General features: G+C 47.8%; 1 protein-coding gene across 4 annotated transcripts in view; it reads left to right on the top strand.

Annotated features, from left to right (window-relative positions):
• The window catches only part of ANKRD17 (ankyrin repeat domain 17), a 331,682-nt gene that overhangs the window by 192,210 nt on the left and 126,001 nt on the right, over window positions 1-13,471 (top strand). For all 4 annotated transcript variants that reach the window (XM_082265183.1, XM_082265182.1, XM_082265185.1 and 1 more), the window contains 2 exons: window positions 11,852-12,065; window positions 12,364-12,539. In XM_082265183.1, coding sequence (XP_082121309.1) covers window positions 11,852-12,065; window positions 12,364-12,539 — 390 coding nt within the window. The remainder of the gene's footprint in view (window positions 1-11,851; window positions 12,066-12,363; window positions 12,540-13,471) is intronic.

Raw genomic sequence — 13,471 nt, forward strand, 5'->3', positions numbered from 1 at the left:
GAAACCAGGGACCTCCTTGATTCAGGACAAATAGGGGCGCACAGAGCGGCGATCCCGGTAAAGAGCCCATGACATAGGCTCTTTACCATGTGACCAGCTGTGTCCAATCACAGCTGGTCACATAGAAAATAGGAAGTGCCGTTGATCGGCTTTCCTCAGTTTGCGCCTGACAGGCATGAGTAGAGGAGAACCGATTGGCGGCTCTCCTGACAGGGAAGGGGTCTGTGCTGGTAATCAGAGGTGTGATTACCAGTGCAGACCCTTGGGGGATTGCCCACCTATGGCCACCGGGGATTGCCCACCCATGCCACCAGCACCAGCAATCAGTGCTCAGGGAGCCTGCCAGTGCCCTCCATCAGTGCCGCCCACCAGTGCCCATCGTTGCCATCAGTGCCCACCAGTGCTGCATATTAGTGCCTCCTCATCGGTGCCTGTCAGTGCGGCCTCATCAGTGCAGGAAAGAATGTATGTATTTACAAAATTTTATAACCTAAACAAACTTTTTTCTGTTACGTCCTCTGACAGTCGCCGCCTCCTCTAAGTCATCACTGTTGGGTATTGACTTCCCATCCGCAGGAATAGCTAGGCATATAGACTTAGTCCAAAGACAAAAGGCATTAGCATATACACACCCATGGGGGCTGTCCCATCTGGTCAATACCCCCCTGCATCACCACTCCCAACTCAGTTTTAATCTGCCTAGCGTCAGTAATAGTATGGCTTCCCTTGTGCTGGGGCTTCAGTCTCAGCCTTCCTAATCTTTTATTTGATTTTCTTTGAAAATGTCAGTTTTTTCTTTTACTTTACTAGCTGTTTATTTTGTCAGCTTCTAGTGTAGTCTTCTCTTCGGATGAAGATGGATCATGCGGTGCTGGGATTCGGACTGGCCGCCCTGGTTCTCCATAGCAAAAGGGTCAGATGGACCCCCAGCCCGCCATCGAGCGTTCAGCTATGGTTCGCCCTGGCATTACGAATGACCCATCCCTGTTCGCTACAGGGATGCAGTCGTGAGGTGGTTACCTCACAGGACACATCTGCGGTGCTGCAGTGTCATGTCCCTGGCTCACGGCACTCCCTGTCAGATGAGGACAGAGGTTTTCCGTGCATGGAGGCTCCCCACGCCATCTGGTACAGGTAAGTACTTTTTTGTGTGGGGCCTTTGTTTGGGGTGGCAGTCTGTGTTGCTGTGTGTTCTCCATGTCTGTGCCTGTGTGACTCCCTGTGCAATTCCTGCGGGGATCACTTGTGCAGATCTGTATGTTGCCTGGGGGTCCCTGTCCCTGTGTCACCTTAGGTGCATGTTGGGGGTGCAGACGTTGGTGCTTGTGTGGCGACCGCAGCGGTGCATTTTCGCGCGGTCCGCCATCTTTGATATGGGCACACATGTATAGCTCCTCTGGGGCGATCCTGCATGTCATTTTGGCGCCATCCGCCGCCATTTTGTGGGCGGTGGAACGATCGTTCCGGCCGCATGTCGGCGGCCATTATGGCCTAGCCTCCAATGCATCTCTATGGGGCAGCCCTCTCCAGCAGCACTTCCTTTCCATCAGCAGCAAGGACACTGGTAGCAACGCTCTGCAGGTTATCGCTTTCAATTTCCCTCTGAATATCACTTCTGGCTCAGTTTCTTTTCTCCTTTGGGGGTCTTTCATCACTGTAGCAGTAGCGGTGGGCTGCGCACACCGCAGCGTTCTTAAAGGGGACAGTACACCGTTTTTGCACTGTAGTTTGTTCTGATAACTTGAGCCATGGATTCTCAGGAAAGCAAGTTTCCTCCAGCTTTAGTGGGGGGCCCCAGTTCTCCTGTGGCTCCCCTGCAACCCGATCTGGCTGCTGTAGTAGCGACTTTGGTGGCAAATATGGAAGTGCTGATGTCTGAACGGGCTGCGAGAAAGAGGCCCAGGTTGTCTCTCTCTTCTGATTCAGATGGGGATATGGCTGCTGCTGCTGCGAGCGTGCCCTTTTCAGGGTCCCGCTCATCCTTAGACCCCCCGGGGTCTGAGGGGGAGGCTGAAATGGAGGGTGTTGATACATCCTCCCCAGGGTCACCTGAAGAACGGGTGACCATGGATGAGTTAATTGTTTCTGTTAAACTTTGCATTTAGAGGATGAGCCCTGTCCTCAGGGCGTTGTGTCCTCGTTTGGGACGCACAGGACCCGCAAGTCTGCGCAGGTTTTTCCCTGCCCAGCGGAATTCCATTACACTGTTAATAAAATGTGGCGCACGTTAAAACGTCCATTCCTGGTACCTAGTCGGTTCAAATTGCTTTATCCTTTTGCGCCGGCTACGGAATCACGATGGTGTGTGCCTCCACAGGTGGACCACACTGTGGCCGTTTTGAACAAGGCTACCTTGGTTCCTACTGAGGATACCCCAGTTTTCCGGGATCCCACGGACCGGCGGTTGGAGTCTCTAGCCCGCCATTCCTATACGGTGGCAGGTTCGTTGCTCAGACCCATTTTCGCGTCCGTTCTGGTGGCTCAGGCGGTGGCTGATTGGATTAAGATGCTTAGGGGCAATCTCGTGTCTGATGACGTGCCCCCTGCCCGGCTGGAAATGGTGTATCAGATCCACCAAGGAGTCATGTACTTGTGTGATGCAGCCTTAAATGAGGCCCCCTTGGTGGCTCGCCTCTCTCGTGTCGTGGTACTAACCCGGCGACTGATATGGCTGAAGAGCTGGTCGGCTGACCAGTCCTCTAGGAAAACTGTGGCTGATTTTTCCTATGCTTGCTCTCGCCTTTTTGGCGAGGCGTTGGACACCTTGGTGAAAGGCGTCACGGGGGGCAAGAGCACTATGCTGCCCCAGAACCCGAAGAACAAGTCTTTCCGTGGCAAACGGGGTTCTGCGCCTAGATCCAATCAGGGGGTCCTTTCATGCCTTTCGGAACCAATCCAAGGGCAAGCCCTTCAAGGCTCAGGCAACCAGAAGAAGCCCTGGGCGGGTAAGCAGAAGGCCGGCAATGCCGGCTCGGCGGGACAATCCGCCTCTGCCTGAAGGGTCGCCCTCACCCGTTTCAGGGGTGGGGGGACGTTTGCGCGGTTTCCTCCAACCTTGGCTGCTCCGGATATCGGACAGGTGGGTTCAGGAAATCGTTTGATCAGGTTACAAGATCGAATTCCTTTCCCGGCCAGCGGACAGATTCTTTCCCTCCAATCTTCATCTGCTTCCGGGGCGTCTGCAGGACTTGCATCAAGCGGTGCAGGACCTGCTTGCTTGGGGAGTGATTGTCCCGGTGCCTCATCGGGACAGGTTTCGGTGGTTTTATTCAAATCTGTTCACTGTGCCCAGGAAGGAGGGCAAAGTGCGTCCTATTCTGGACCTAAAAGCGCTGAACCGCTTTGTGCGTGTTCGGAAGTTTTGAATGGAGTCTCTCCGTCCGTTTGGTGCCTCCTTGAGTCCAGGGGAATTCCTGGCTTCGATAAATCTGAAGGATGCGTACCTGCACATCCCCATTTTCGAGGGTCATCAGCGGTACCTTCGGTTTGCTATCGCAGAGGACCGCTACCAGTTTGTGGCGTTACCTTTCGGTCTCGCTTCGGCACCAAGGGTGTTTACCAAGGTGTTGGCGCCGGTTCTGGGCCTGCTGCGGACCCAGGGCATTGCGGTCCTGGGGTACCTGGACGATCTGCTTCTGAGATCGCGTGCCAGCCAGGACCTTGTGCGCGATCTGTCCGTCACGGTACAGACGCTCCAGGAGTTCGGAAGAACCATCAACGTTCAAAAATCGGCGTCGCCTTCCCTATCTGGGAATGGTTCTGGACTCTGCTCAGGCAAAGGTGTTCTTGCCGGAGGACAAGCTCCGGACTTTGCGGGACGAACTCAGGTCCCTCAGGGACAATCCGTCCTCGTCACTCAGGACCTGTATGCGAGGCCTGGGGTTGATGGTGTCGGCCTTCGAGTCGATTCCCTTTGCCCAGTTCCACACGCGGGCTCTCCAGACGGAGATCCTGGCCAGGTGGGACAGACTACCTCAGTCCTTGGATCTGGATGTCTCCTTGAGTCGCCAGACCAGATTGGCTCTTCTATGGTGGATCCAGTCCCCGTCGGTGGCGGAAGGCAAGTCCTTCCGTTCGTTGGTGTGGACAGTGGTTACCACGGACGCCAGCCTGTCGGGCTGGGGTGGAGTCCTGGGCAACCTGTCTGCCCAGGGCACTTGGTCGGAGGAGTCCTCTTTCCCGATAAATGTGCTGGAATTATGAACGATAAAACTGTCTCTTCCAGTGGTCGGACCGTCTCCGGGGCCTGCCTGTTCGCGTACAGACGGACAATGCTACCGCGGTGGCTTACATCAACCACCAGGGGAGCACCAGAAGTACTCGAGCGGCCCGGGAGGTGACCGACATTCTGTCTTGGGCCGAGACTCATGTCCCGGCGATCTCAGCAGTTCACATTCCGGGTGTGGAAAATTAGCAGGCCGACTATCTGAGCCGCCAGACCCTGGACCAGGGGGAATGGTCCCTACACCCGGAGGTCTTTCAGATGCTGTGTGCGAGGTGGGGATCCCCCAGACGTGGATCTGTTCGCATCCCGGCTAAATCGAAAGGTGGGAAGGTTCGTGGCAAGAACGCGCGATCTGTTGGCGGACGCCTCGGATGCGTTGGTGGCCCCTTGGCATCAGTATCGTCTGATGTATGCCTTTCCTCCGATTCAGTTACTATCCCGGTTCCTTCGCAGATTGGTCTTGGAACTGCACATGGTGATTCTGGTGGCGCCGGACTGGCCTCGCCGGTCCTGGTACGCCGACGTTGTTCACCTGGCAGTAGCGCCTCCGTGGCGTCTGCCTCTGCGGGAAGATCTCCTGTCTCAAGGTCCGATCTTCCATCCTACAGTCGCTGGCTTTAATGGCCTGGCTGTTGAGACCCATGTCTTGAAGGACAAGGGTCTATCCCCTGAGGTTATCCCTACCCTAATCAAGGCTAGGAAATCCTCCTCTGGTAAGATCCATTACCGTACCTGGAAAGCCTATATCGCCTGGTGTGAGTCCAGGGGGTTCTCCCCTCGTTCTTACTCGGTGTCGAGAATCTTGGCTTTCCTCCAGTCTGGAGTGGATCAGCGCCTGGCGCTGGCCACGATAAAGGGCCAGGTGTCTGCTCTGGCTGTCCTTTTCCAACGCCCTGTGGCGTCTCATTCCTTGGTGCGCACCTTCATTCAAGGTGTGCGACATTTGGCTCCTCCCAGGAAGGAGCCTTTACCTCCATGGGACTTGAACTTGGTTCTGTCCGTGTTACAGCGCGCTCCCTTTGAAAACCTCAGGGAGATATCGTTGCCTCTGCTGTCGAAAAAGGTTGCTTTTCTGGTGGCGATCACTTCGGCTCGCAGAGTGTCGGAGCTGGCTGCGTTGTCTTGCCGCTCCCCTTACTTGATAATTCACAAGGATAAGGTGGTTTTGCGACCACCCCCATCCTTCCTTCCCAAGGTGATCTCTGAATTCCACCTTAAATGAGGACATTGCCTTGCCTTCGCTTTGTACGAAGCCTAAACATCCAAAGGAGATTGCCTTACATTCCTTGGATGTTGTCAGGGCAATCAGGGTTTACCTGTCGTCTACGGAATCCTTTCAGAAGACGGATTCCCTATTTGTCCTTCCTGAGGGATCTCGGAAGGGCAAGGCTGCGTCCACGGCGACTATTGCCAAATGGATCAGACAGACCATTGAGCAGGCTTACGCCTTGAAGGAACGGGTTCCGCCCTTACCTGTTAAGGCGCACTCTACCAGGTCTTTGAGTGCATCCTGGGCCTATTGGCATCGGGCTTCGGTGGCCCAGGTGTGCAAGGCGGCGACTTGGTCGTCGGTGCACACCTTTTCCAAATTTTACAAAGTAGATGTTCTGGCATCAGCTGATGCTTCTTTTGGCCGCAAAGTTCTCAGTGCAGCAGTGCCATGATGGACCCTTGAATTTTTTTCTGGGTTCCTGGCTTTTGGCGTTTGCTTTCCTGGGCTGTTGCTCCTGTTGAGCATTGTTTTTTTTTTTTTTTTTTTTTTTTTCGGTTGCCCAGTTGGTTCTCTTACGGTGCATCTAAGATTCCTTTCTCTGATGTGGGTACTGCGTTGCCTTTTCTACGGTTGCGTCTCCCACCCCTCATGTCTATACTGCTTTGGGACAGGCGGCGACTGTCGGAGGACGTAAGAGAAAACGGAATTTTGTAAAATCTTACCTGTAAAATTCCTTTCTCTGAGTCCTCCGACAGTCGCCGCCCCCACCCCTCTTTTGGGGTTCTTATTGCCTACTGCTATGCTACCAAACTGAGTTGGGAGTGGTGATGCAGGGGGGGTATTGACCAGATGGGACAGCCCCCATGGGTGTGTATATGCTAATGCCTTTTGTCTTTGGACTAAGTCTATATGCCTAGCTATTCCTGCGGATGGGAAGTCAATACCCAACAGTGATGACTTAGAGGAGGCGGCGACTGTCGGAGGACTCGGAGAAAGGAATTTTACAGGTAAGATTTTACAAAAATTCAGTTTTTTTTTTTTTTTTTCCAAACTTTTCACCCTTTTTTATTTGTTTAGCAAAAAAGAAAAAACCTTGCGGTGATCAAATACCACCAAAAGAAAACTCTATTTGTGGGGACCGCGCAATTGCCATTTCATTTGCAACAGTGCTAAAAGCTGAAAATTGGCCTGGGCAGGAAGGGGGTGGAAGTGCCCTGTATTGAAGTGGTTAAGGGTCAGGTTCCAGCTTTCCCTGTGAAGGCGCATTCTGCTAGGGCGCTGAGTGCCTCTTGGGCCTTTCGCCATCAGGCGTCAGTAATACAAGTTTGCAAGGCGGCAACTTGGTTGTCTGTGCACACATTCACTAAATTTTACAAAGTAAATGTGTTGGCATCCTCTGATGCTTCTTTTGGCCGCAAGGTTGTGCAGGCTGCTGTTTAAAAGAGCAATTGTTTCTCTTTGAGGTTGTATGTTGTTTCTAGGTGAACTCCAGCTGTTCCTGGTTGCCTAAGTTTAGCCTTTGAGGAATTACGTTCTTTCTCTGCGTTGTTTTCCCACCCCTCATACAAATACTGCTTTGGGACGTCCCAATGATTAAGAAGAATATGGAGCTGCGTCTGTCAATGAACGATAGAGAAAACTGGATTTTTGACTTACCGTAAAATCCTTTTCTCTGAAGTTCATTGAGAGATGCAGCACCCGCCCCTATATTTCTGAGTGGGTTGGGGTTTTTATGTCTGACACTGCTTGCAACAAAACTTTAGCAGAGTGAGTTGGGTATATGTCCTCAGGGACTGCCCCATAGGCATTGTAAAGTTTTTTTTTTTTTTTCCTGCCTAGTGTCCTATAGGGGGCAGCATAACCCAATGGTTAAGAAGAATATGGAGCTGCGTCTGTCAATGAACTTCAGAGATAAGGATTTTACGGTAAGTCAAAAATCCAGTTTTTCACATTCTGCTATATAACATTCCCAAAAAAAAGTTTTAAAATCAAAAATTTTCATCCCTTTAAACCAATTTGTATTTTGGTACATTTTTGGTAAAAAAAAAATTTAATAAGTGTATTTTGATTGGTTTGCGCAAAAGTTATCACGTCTACAAACTAGGGGAAAGTCTTAGCAGTAAGAACACTCCTTCCTACATATCCACTGTGTATATTCTCTACACCCGTTCTAATGTGTCCTGTATATCTTGTTTTACTGATTTTCCTACACACCAAATATCGAAGTATGAAAATCGTTCTGTGCATTCATTAACCGCTATTCTACATTTGGAACTCATGCCCTTTGTTTTATTAGGCAAACTGTTTTGTGTGATTGGTTGTATAAACTCGAAGAATCTTATAAAAAAATAAAAATTAATAAAATTCTTCCAAAGCCAGTCAGATATACAAACTGGCCTGGATAATCTATTGTCCCAGAGTGGTTGTTCTGGCCCCTCTAAAGGACATCTTTAAAGGATTCTATTCAAACCTATTCTTAGTACCAAAACTTAACAGGAGTATTGATCGTATTCTGGATCTAAAATCCCTAAACAAGTACTTTGTGTTCACAAGTTTTGCATGGAAACTGTAAGGGCAACTATTGCCTCTCTGAGACAAGGGACATGCTTGTGATCAGTAGACATTTAGGATGCCTACCTCCATATTCCCATCTACCCACCTTTTTATCAACATTTTTTGTGCTTCGCAGGAGTATTCACCACCAATGTACATATACATCCCTATTCGCCCTCCTAAGAGCTCATGGCATCCAAGTTACTGAATAGGTGACCTTCTTATGAAGGATTCATCTTCCTCGCAATTGTCTGCAAATGTCCAAATTACTATCCAGATTCCTCAGGCTTTCAGGTAATCAACTTCCAAAAGTTTGCCTTTCATTCACGCCTTTGTCTGGAATATCTAAGCTTCATCATAGACATGACCCAGGCAAAGGTTTTCCTTCTGGCAAAGCACCTTTTCTCTCTTGGGTCTCATGCTGGGTCCTTAAGGTCCAAAAGACAACCTGCTGTGAGATTCCCCATGAGTGTTTCTTGGTTGCCTCATTTGAAACTGTTCCCTTTGCTAAGTCTTTTTTTTCTTCTGTCCCCTCAACGCAAAATTCTGTTGACGTTGGAACAAACACTCCATCAGGGCTACCTAGTTTAGTGGATTTCCAGTCCAGCCCTGGATATGAAGTCATCCTTTCCCACTTTCATGGATGGTGATAACAGCCATCAGTCTCATAGAAGTGTTTCAATCGCTCACAGTTCAGGAAACCGGTTCACTCAAGAAAGCAAAGCTCCCCATCAATATTTTGGTCCTCAGAGGAATACCATACACCACTGGACCCCCATCTTCAGGGGCATCCCAAGAGTAAACAGAAGATAGATTTCTTTAGTCGGCACCAAGTGGAGTAACGTATGTCAGAAATGAGGGATCCCAAATGTGTACAACCTGACTTCTAGGTTCAACAAGTTATCCCGGTTTGTGCCTGGACCAAAGATCAAGCACTGTCATTGGATGCCCGCCCTGGTAATCCCATGGACTTTGTTCAGGGAAATATATGCCTACCCTCAAGTGCAGGTTCTTCCTTGACTTCTCTGCAAGATAGAGAAGAGAACGGTGGTTAACATTTCACCAGAGTGGCACAGAAGAACCTGTTGTCATACTTCTAGGAGATGACCCTTGGCCAATCCCATACAGACGTTTTTACCTTATGCTGGGAATGCATTAAGGTAATAAACCATTTTGACTTTAGAACCACTTTTTTTTTTTTTTTTAAATAAATATTTTATTAAAGTTTCAACACAACAATTAACCGGCAAGTAACATGTATTATAAAGTATAACAAGAGAAGTACGTGAAGTAAGGATAAGTACAACCTAAACGACAAAAAATGACCAGGAGAAGGTGAAATGTATGGTTACACACATGAGAGCTTGCCTCCATATGCGTCCACAGCTGGGTGTAGAATGACCGGACCGGCACACCCCCAGCGATCTCTCAACTACGGTTCTGGAAGGTGCGTCTGGCCAGGTGAGGCTATAGGATGCACGGATGCTCTAGGTCGAAGTCGTTGAAGCAAATGAAAATTATCAAAATGTAAAAATGAAGTACAAACGAGGAAACACGGAAATATACAAATAATCAGCAGCATTTAATATAGTAAAGGTAAGTAACTCTCAATAAAGTCAACTAACATAGTCCATTAGCCGGTGCGCTGTGCCGAGGTGACCAATTTGTATTGTACAGGAGGACATGACCTTCCTTAAATGCCAATAGCTTTTCGTATTCATCTATCCCCTTTATATGGGATATAACTTCTGTTATGGAAAGGGGGTCATTAGTCTTCCATTTGCACATAACGAGAGCTCTAGCAGCACATAGGATATGCATGGCGATGGATCTGGAGTGTTTCGGGTAAGAGGTGGCCTCAATTCCTAGTATAGCTAATTCCACCGTGGGAGTGAGATGAGTGCCAGTGATCGTGTTAATCAGGTTGAATACATCTCCCCAGAAGCCCCGCAGGCGAGGACAAATCCACAGCATGTGAATCAGCGTGCCTACCTGACCGCAATCCCGCCAACACTGATTAGATTGGCCTGTGGAGAATTCAGCTGTAATATAAGGGGAATAGTGCCACCTGGTAAATTTATGAGACCGTTCCCAATAGTTGGAGCACCGAGAGTATTTATAAGTAGTGGCTATTGCTGTTGACCATTGACGATCTGTGAATGATTTGCCCAGGTCAACTTCCCATTTTTTATGCGCAGTCGATTTAAAAAACATGTTTAGAGTTCAGCATATTGTAGATTAAAGCAATACCTTTGGTTTTAACTGTATTGGCATTCCAGAATTTCCAGAGGGCTTCCGGTATGGAAATATAACTACTGTTTAATGTGTTACAAAAGGTGGCAGACTTGGTTGTACTTAGATATCTGTGGGTAGGAGGTCATATTTTGTTTTAAGGACCACAAATGGGGTCAGCTTATTTTTGTTGTAAAGTTGTGCTAGGGTTGAGATGCCTTTCCCCTCCCACATTGCCAAAGATATGTCAGGAATAACCCTCTTGAGTGATGATAGTGGGATCGGGACATTGATGGAGCGTGAGGAGTCAGTTGAAGAATTAAGAAAGTACGACCACCCCTGTATAGTAGCTTGTATAGTTGGGTGTAGTATCTTTTTGAGTAAGGCTGGGGCAAGGAGTAGAGAGGCAAAAGAGTAGTTACCCTTCCACTCCGATTCCATGTGACACCATGTTTTCACATGGGCATCCTGAAACCAATCCCTAACCTGCCTTAGGAGTGCCGCCACGTGATAGTCTCTTAGTACCAGCATGCCACATCCGCCCGCTAATTTTTCATCTGGAACTGCAGGGCCGTACATGACCTCTTGCCATCCCAGACGAATTGGGATAATTGTTTTTGTAATGCCGAAAAGAAAGGAGAAGGTGCTGGTATCGGGAGGGTCCTAAATATATAAAGAATTTTGGGTAAGATAAGCATCTTGTATGCAGCTAAGCGTCCTGAGCAAGAAACGTAAAAATTATGTATCTTGGAGAGGTCTTGTGCTATTGAGGCTGTCAATGGGGCGTAGTTAGTTTTATACAAAGCTGCAAGAGGGTATGCAAGTTTGATGCCTAGATACGTTAAAGGGTCCGTAGTCCATGGATAGGGAAGCTCATTTTGTAGGGTTTTTGCGGATATGGTGTCAACATTTACGCTAAGGATGTTGGATTTAGTAGCGTTAACCTTGTAATAGGAGACTTCCTATCTATCCCCCCCTCCACATCCCTCCCCCGTCAGAACTTAATAGCTCACCAGGGGAGATCGCTATACTAACTTCTAATAGTACAGCAGCTCTGACCGGAGCCAACAGCGAGTTGAATGGGGAAGAAAAAAAAAAAACTGTACCAGGCTTTGCCGGTAAATTACATAACTTGGAGTGCAGCACAGGCCACCGGCCCCTCTGATTCTGTTACTCTGCGTTGAATCCGGATGGATTGTCTAATGTTATACTATAAGACAATGAAGAATCCAAAAGAGACTAAAGAAAAACTAGTTAAGAAAACTAGGAGAAGGGGGTCTATCCCCCAAGGATGCTACCAAAAAACCTAGGGCTCACAGAGCGGGATAGGGTTATAGGTGTACATCGAGGAGAGCATGTCCAAAGGTTTTGGCAGTTTCCAATCACCTTCAGGTAGTAGTCTATAACCCAGGCTCTTAGAATATAACCGCCTGTGTCCAGTAGTGTTCTCCAAGATGTCGTTTCACAAGTAAGTCAGAATTCCTCTTTTTTTCTTTTTTTTTTTGCCTTTTTCTGGTTTACCGTTAACACTTCCAATTTTTTATTGTGCCAGTTGTTTGGAAAAATTCAAGTTCAGATTGATGTATATTAAATTAAATCTTTTCCCATGTGTAACTCTTTACATACAGAACTGGTAGCAAGTTGGGAATATCACCTTTGATGTTGGCTGCCATGAATGGTCATACTGCTGCTGTTAAGTTGCTGTTGGACATGGGCTCAGACATCAACGCACAGATAGAAACAAACCGAAACACAGCACTTACACTGGCCTGTTTCCAAGGCAGAACCGAAGTGGTCAGTCTCCTCCTCGACAGAAAAGCTAATGTGGAACACAGAGCAAAGGTAAGGAAAGCTCTTCAACTTGGGATTGTCATTTGTCTAGCTGGCTATTGGATTTATTATAGATGGTGTAAATGACTTATTTAGCTCTTGTGAATGTCTATACTTTATTCATGCAAGACCAGTCACCTTTTTCTTAAAGCCATGTAAGTCGCAGAAGTTTTTTATCACTGTTTTGTTTCCCCCTAATTTATTCTCTTTTTTCTCTCCTGTTAGTCCTTTTATTTTTAAGCAATAGTTTACAGGTTTAGAAAATTACTTTAACTTTTGTCTTCTGCTTCCATATTTTTTTGTTTTACAGACTGGTCTGACTCCCTTAATGGAAGCTGCTTCTGGTGGTTATGCAGAAGTGGGACGGGTTCTTCTTGATAAAGGTGCAGATGTCAATGCTCCTCCAGTGCCATCTTCGAGGGATACTGCTCTGACCATCGCAGCAGACAAGGGGCACTACAAGTTCTGCGAGCTGCTAATTAGCAGGTAGCTTCAGTGGTTACTGTTAAGGGGGAGGAAATGTGTGTTTTTTACATGAGCAATTTCACTTATTTTTATTATTATAAAGCTTTACGCTTTTTTTCTTTGTAGTTTTTATATTAATTTCAAATTACATATGTAGCCAGCTTCACTCTTTAAATCTTTCTCATCATGCTAAATGTTGACAGCAGTCTGCTCTTGTATGTGGAAGAGCAAAAATTGTAGATTGGAAAAAATTGTAGACGTTGACGTATCTTTCCCAAGTCGTCTTTCAGGACAGCATGAGAGCAGCTCCTCCAAAAGGAAACGTATCCTCAAAAACACTTTAAAAGGAAGTTGTACTGCTTAACTAATCAGTTGTGTTTACTCTGTCCGTAGGAGACATGTCGCTTAGTAGCTAGTGGTAGAAGTCTCAGTTCAGGAGCTTCATCTGAACTTTTTTTTTTTTCCCTCTTATTTCTCTATCGTCCATTGACAGACGCAGCAGCTATGCTTCTTGGCCATTGGGTTATGCGCCATCTACAGGAGTAATACTAGGTAGTGAAAAAAAAATTCACTGACATGTCTACATGGGCTGTCCTTTCTGACATAACCCCACGCTAGTTTCTTGCTGTCTAGTGAAGGAGTAGGACTTAGGTTTCCTGGAGGGACTTCTGTCTCAGTTTTCTATTCTTATAAGAATATTTCTGTTTTTCTCTTATACTCACTATCGCTAGCTAGTGTCAGGGGGATCCTCCTGGTGAACTACAAGCGACAGCCGGCTGAGGTTTCACACTGGATAATATAGATCCTTACGGTCTCCCAGCCTGGCCGACAAGCATGAGCAGGTTATGGTTCAACCAGGCCTCGCCACGACGGAGCCCTTGTGGCTGGGGACGACCCTGCGAGTGGATGTCTCGCCAGGACGCATCAACCTGGAAGGCCGTGAGTCGCAGCGT

This window comes from Pelophylax lessonae (assembly GCF_965119305.1).
Source record: "Pelophylax lessonae genome assembly, chromosome: 1".
Taxonomy (NCBI): domain Eukaryota; kingdom Metazoa; phylum Chordata; class Amphibia; order Anura; family Ranidae; genus Pelophylax; species Pelophylax lessonae.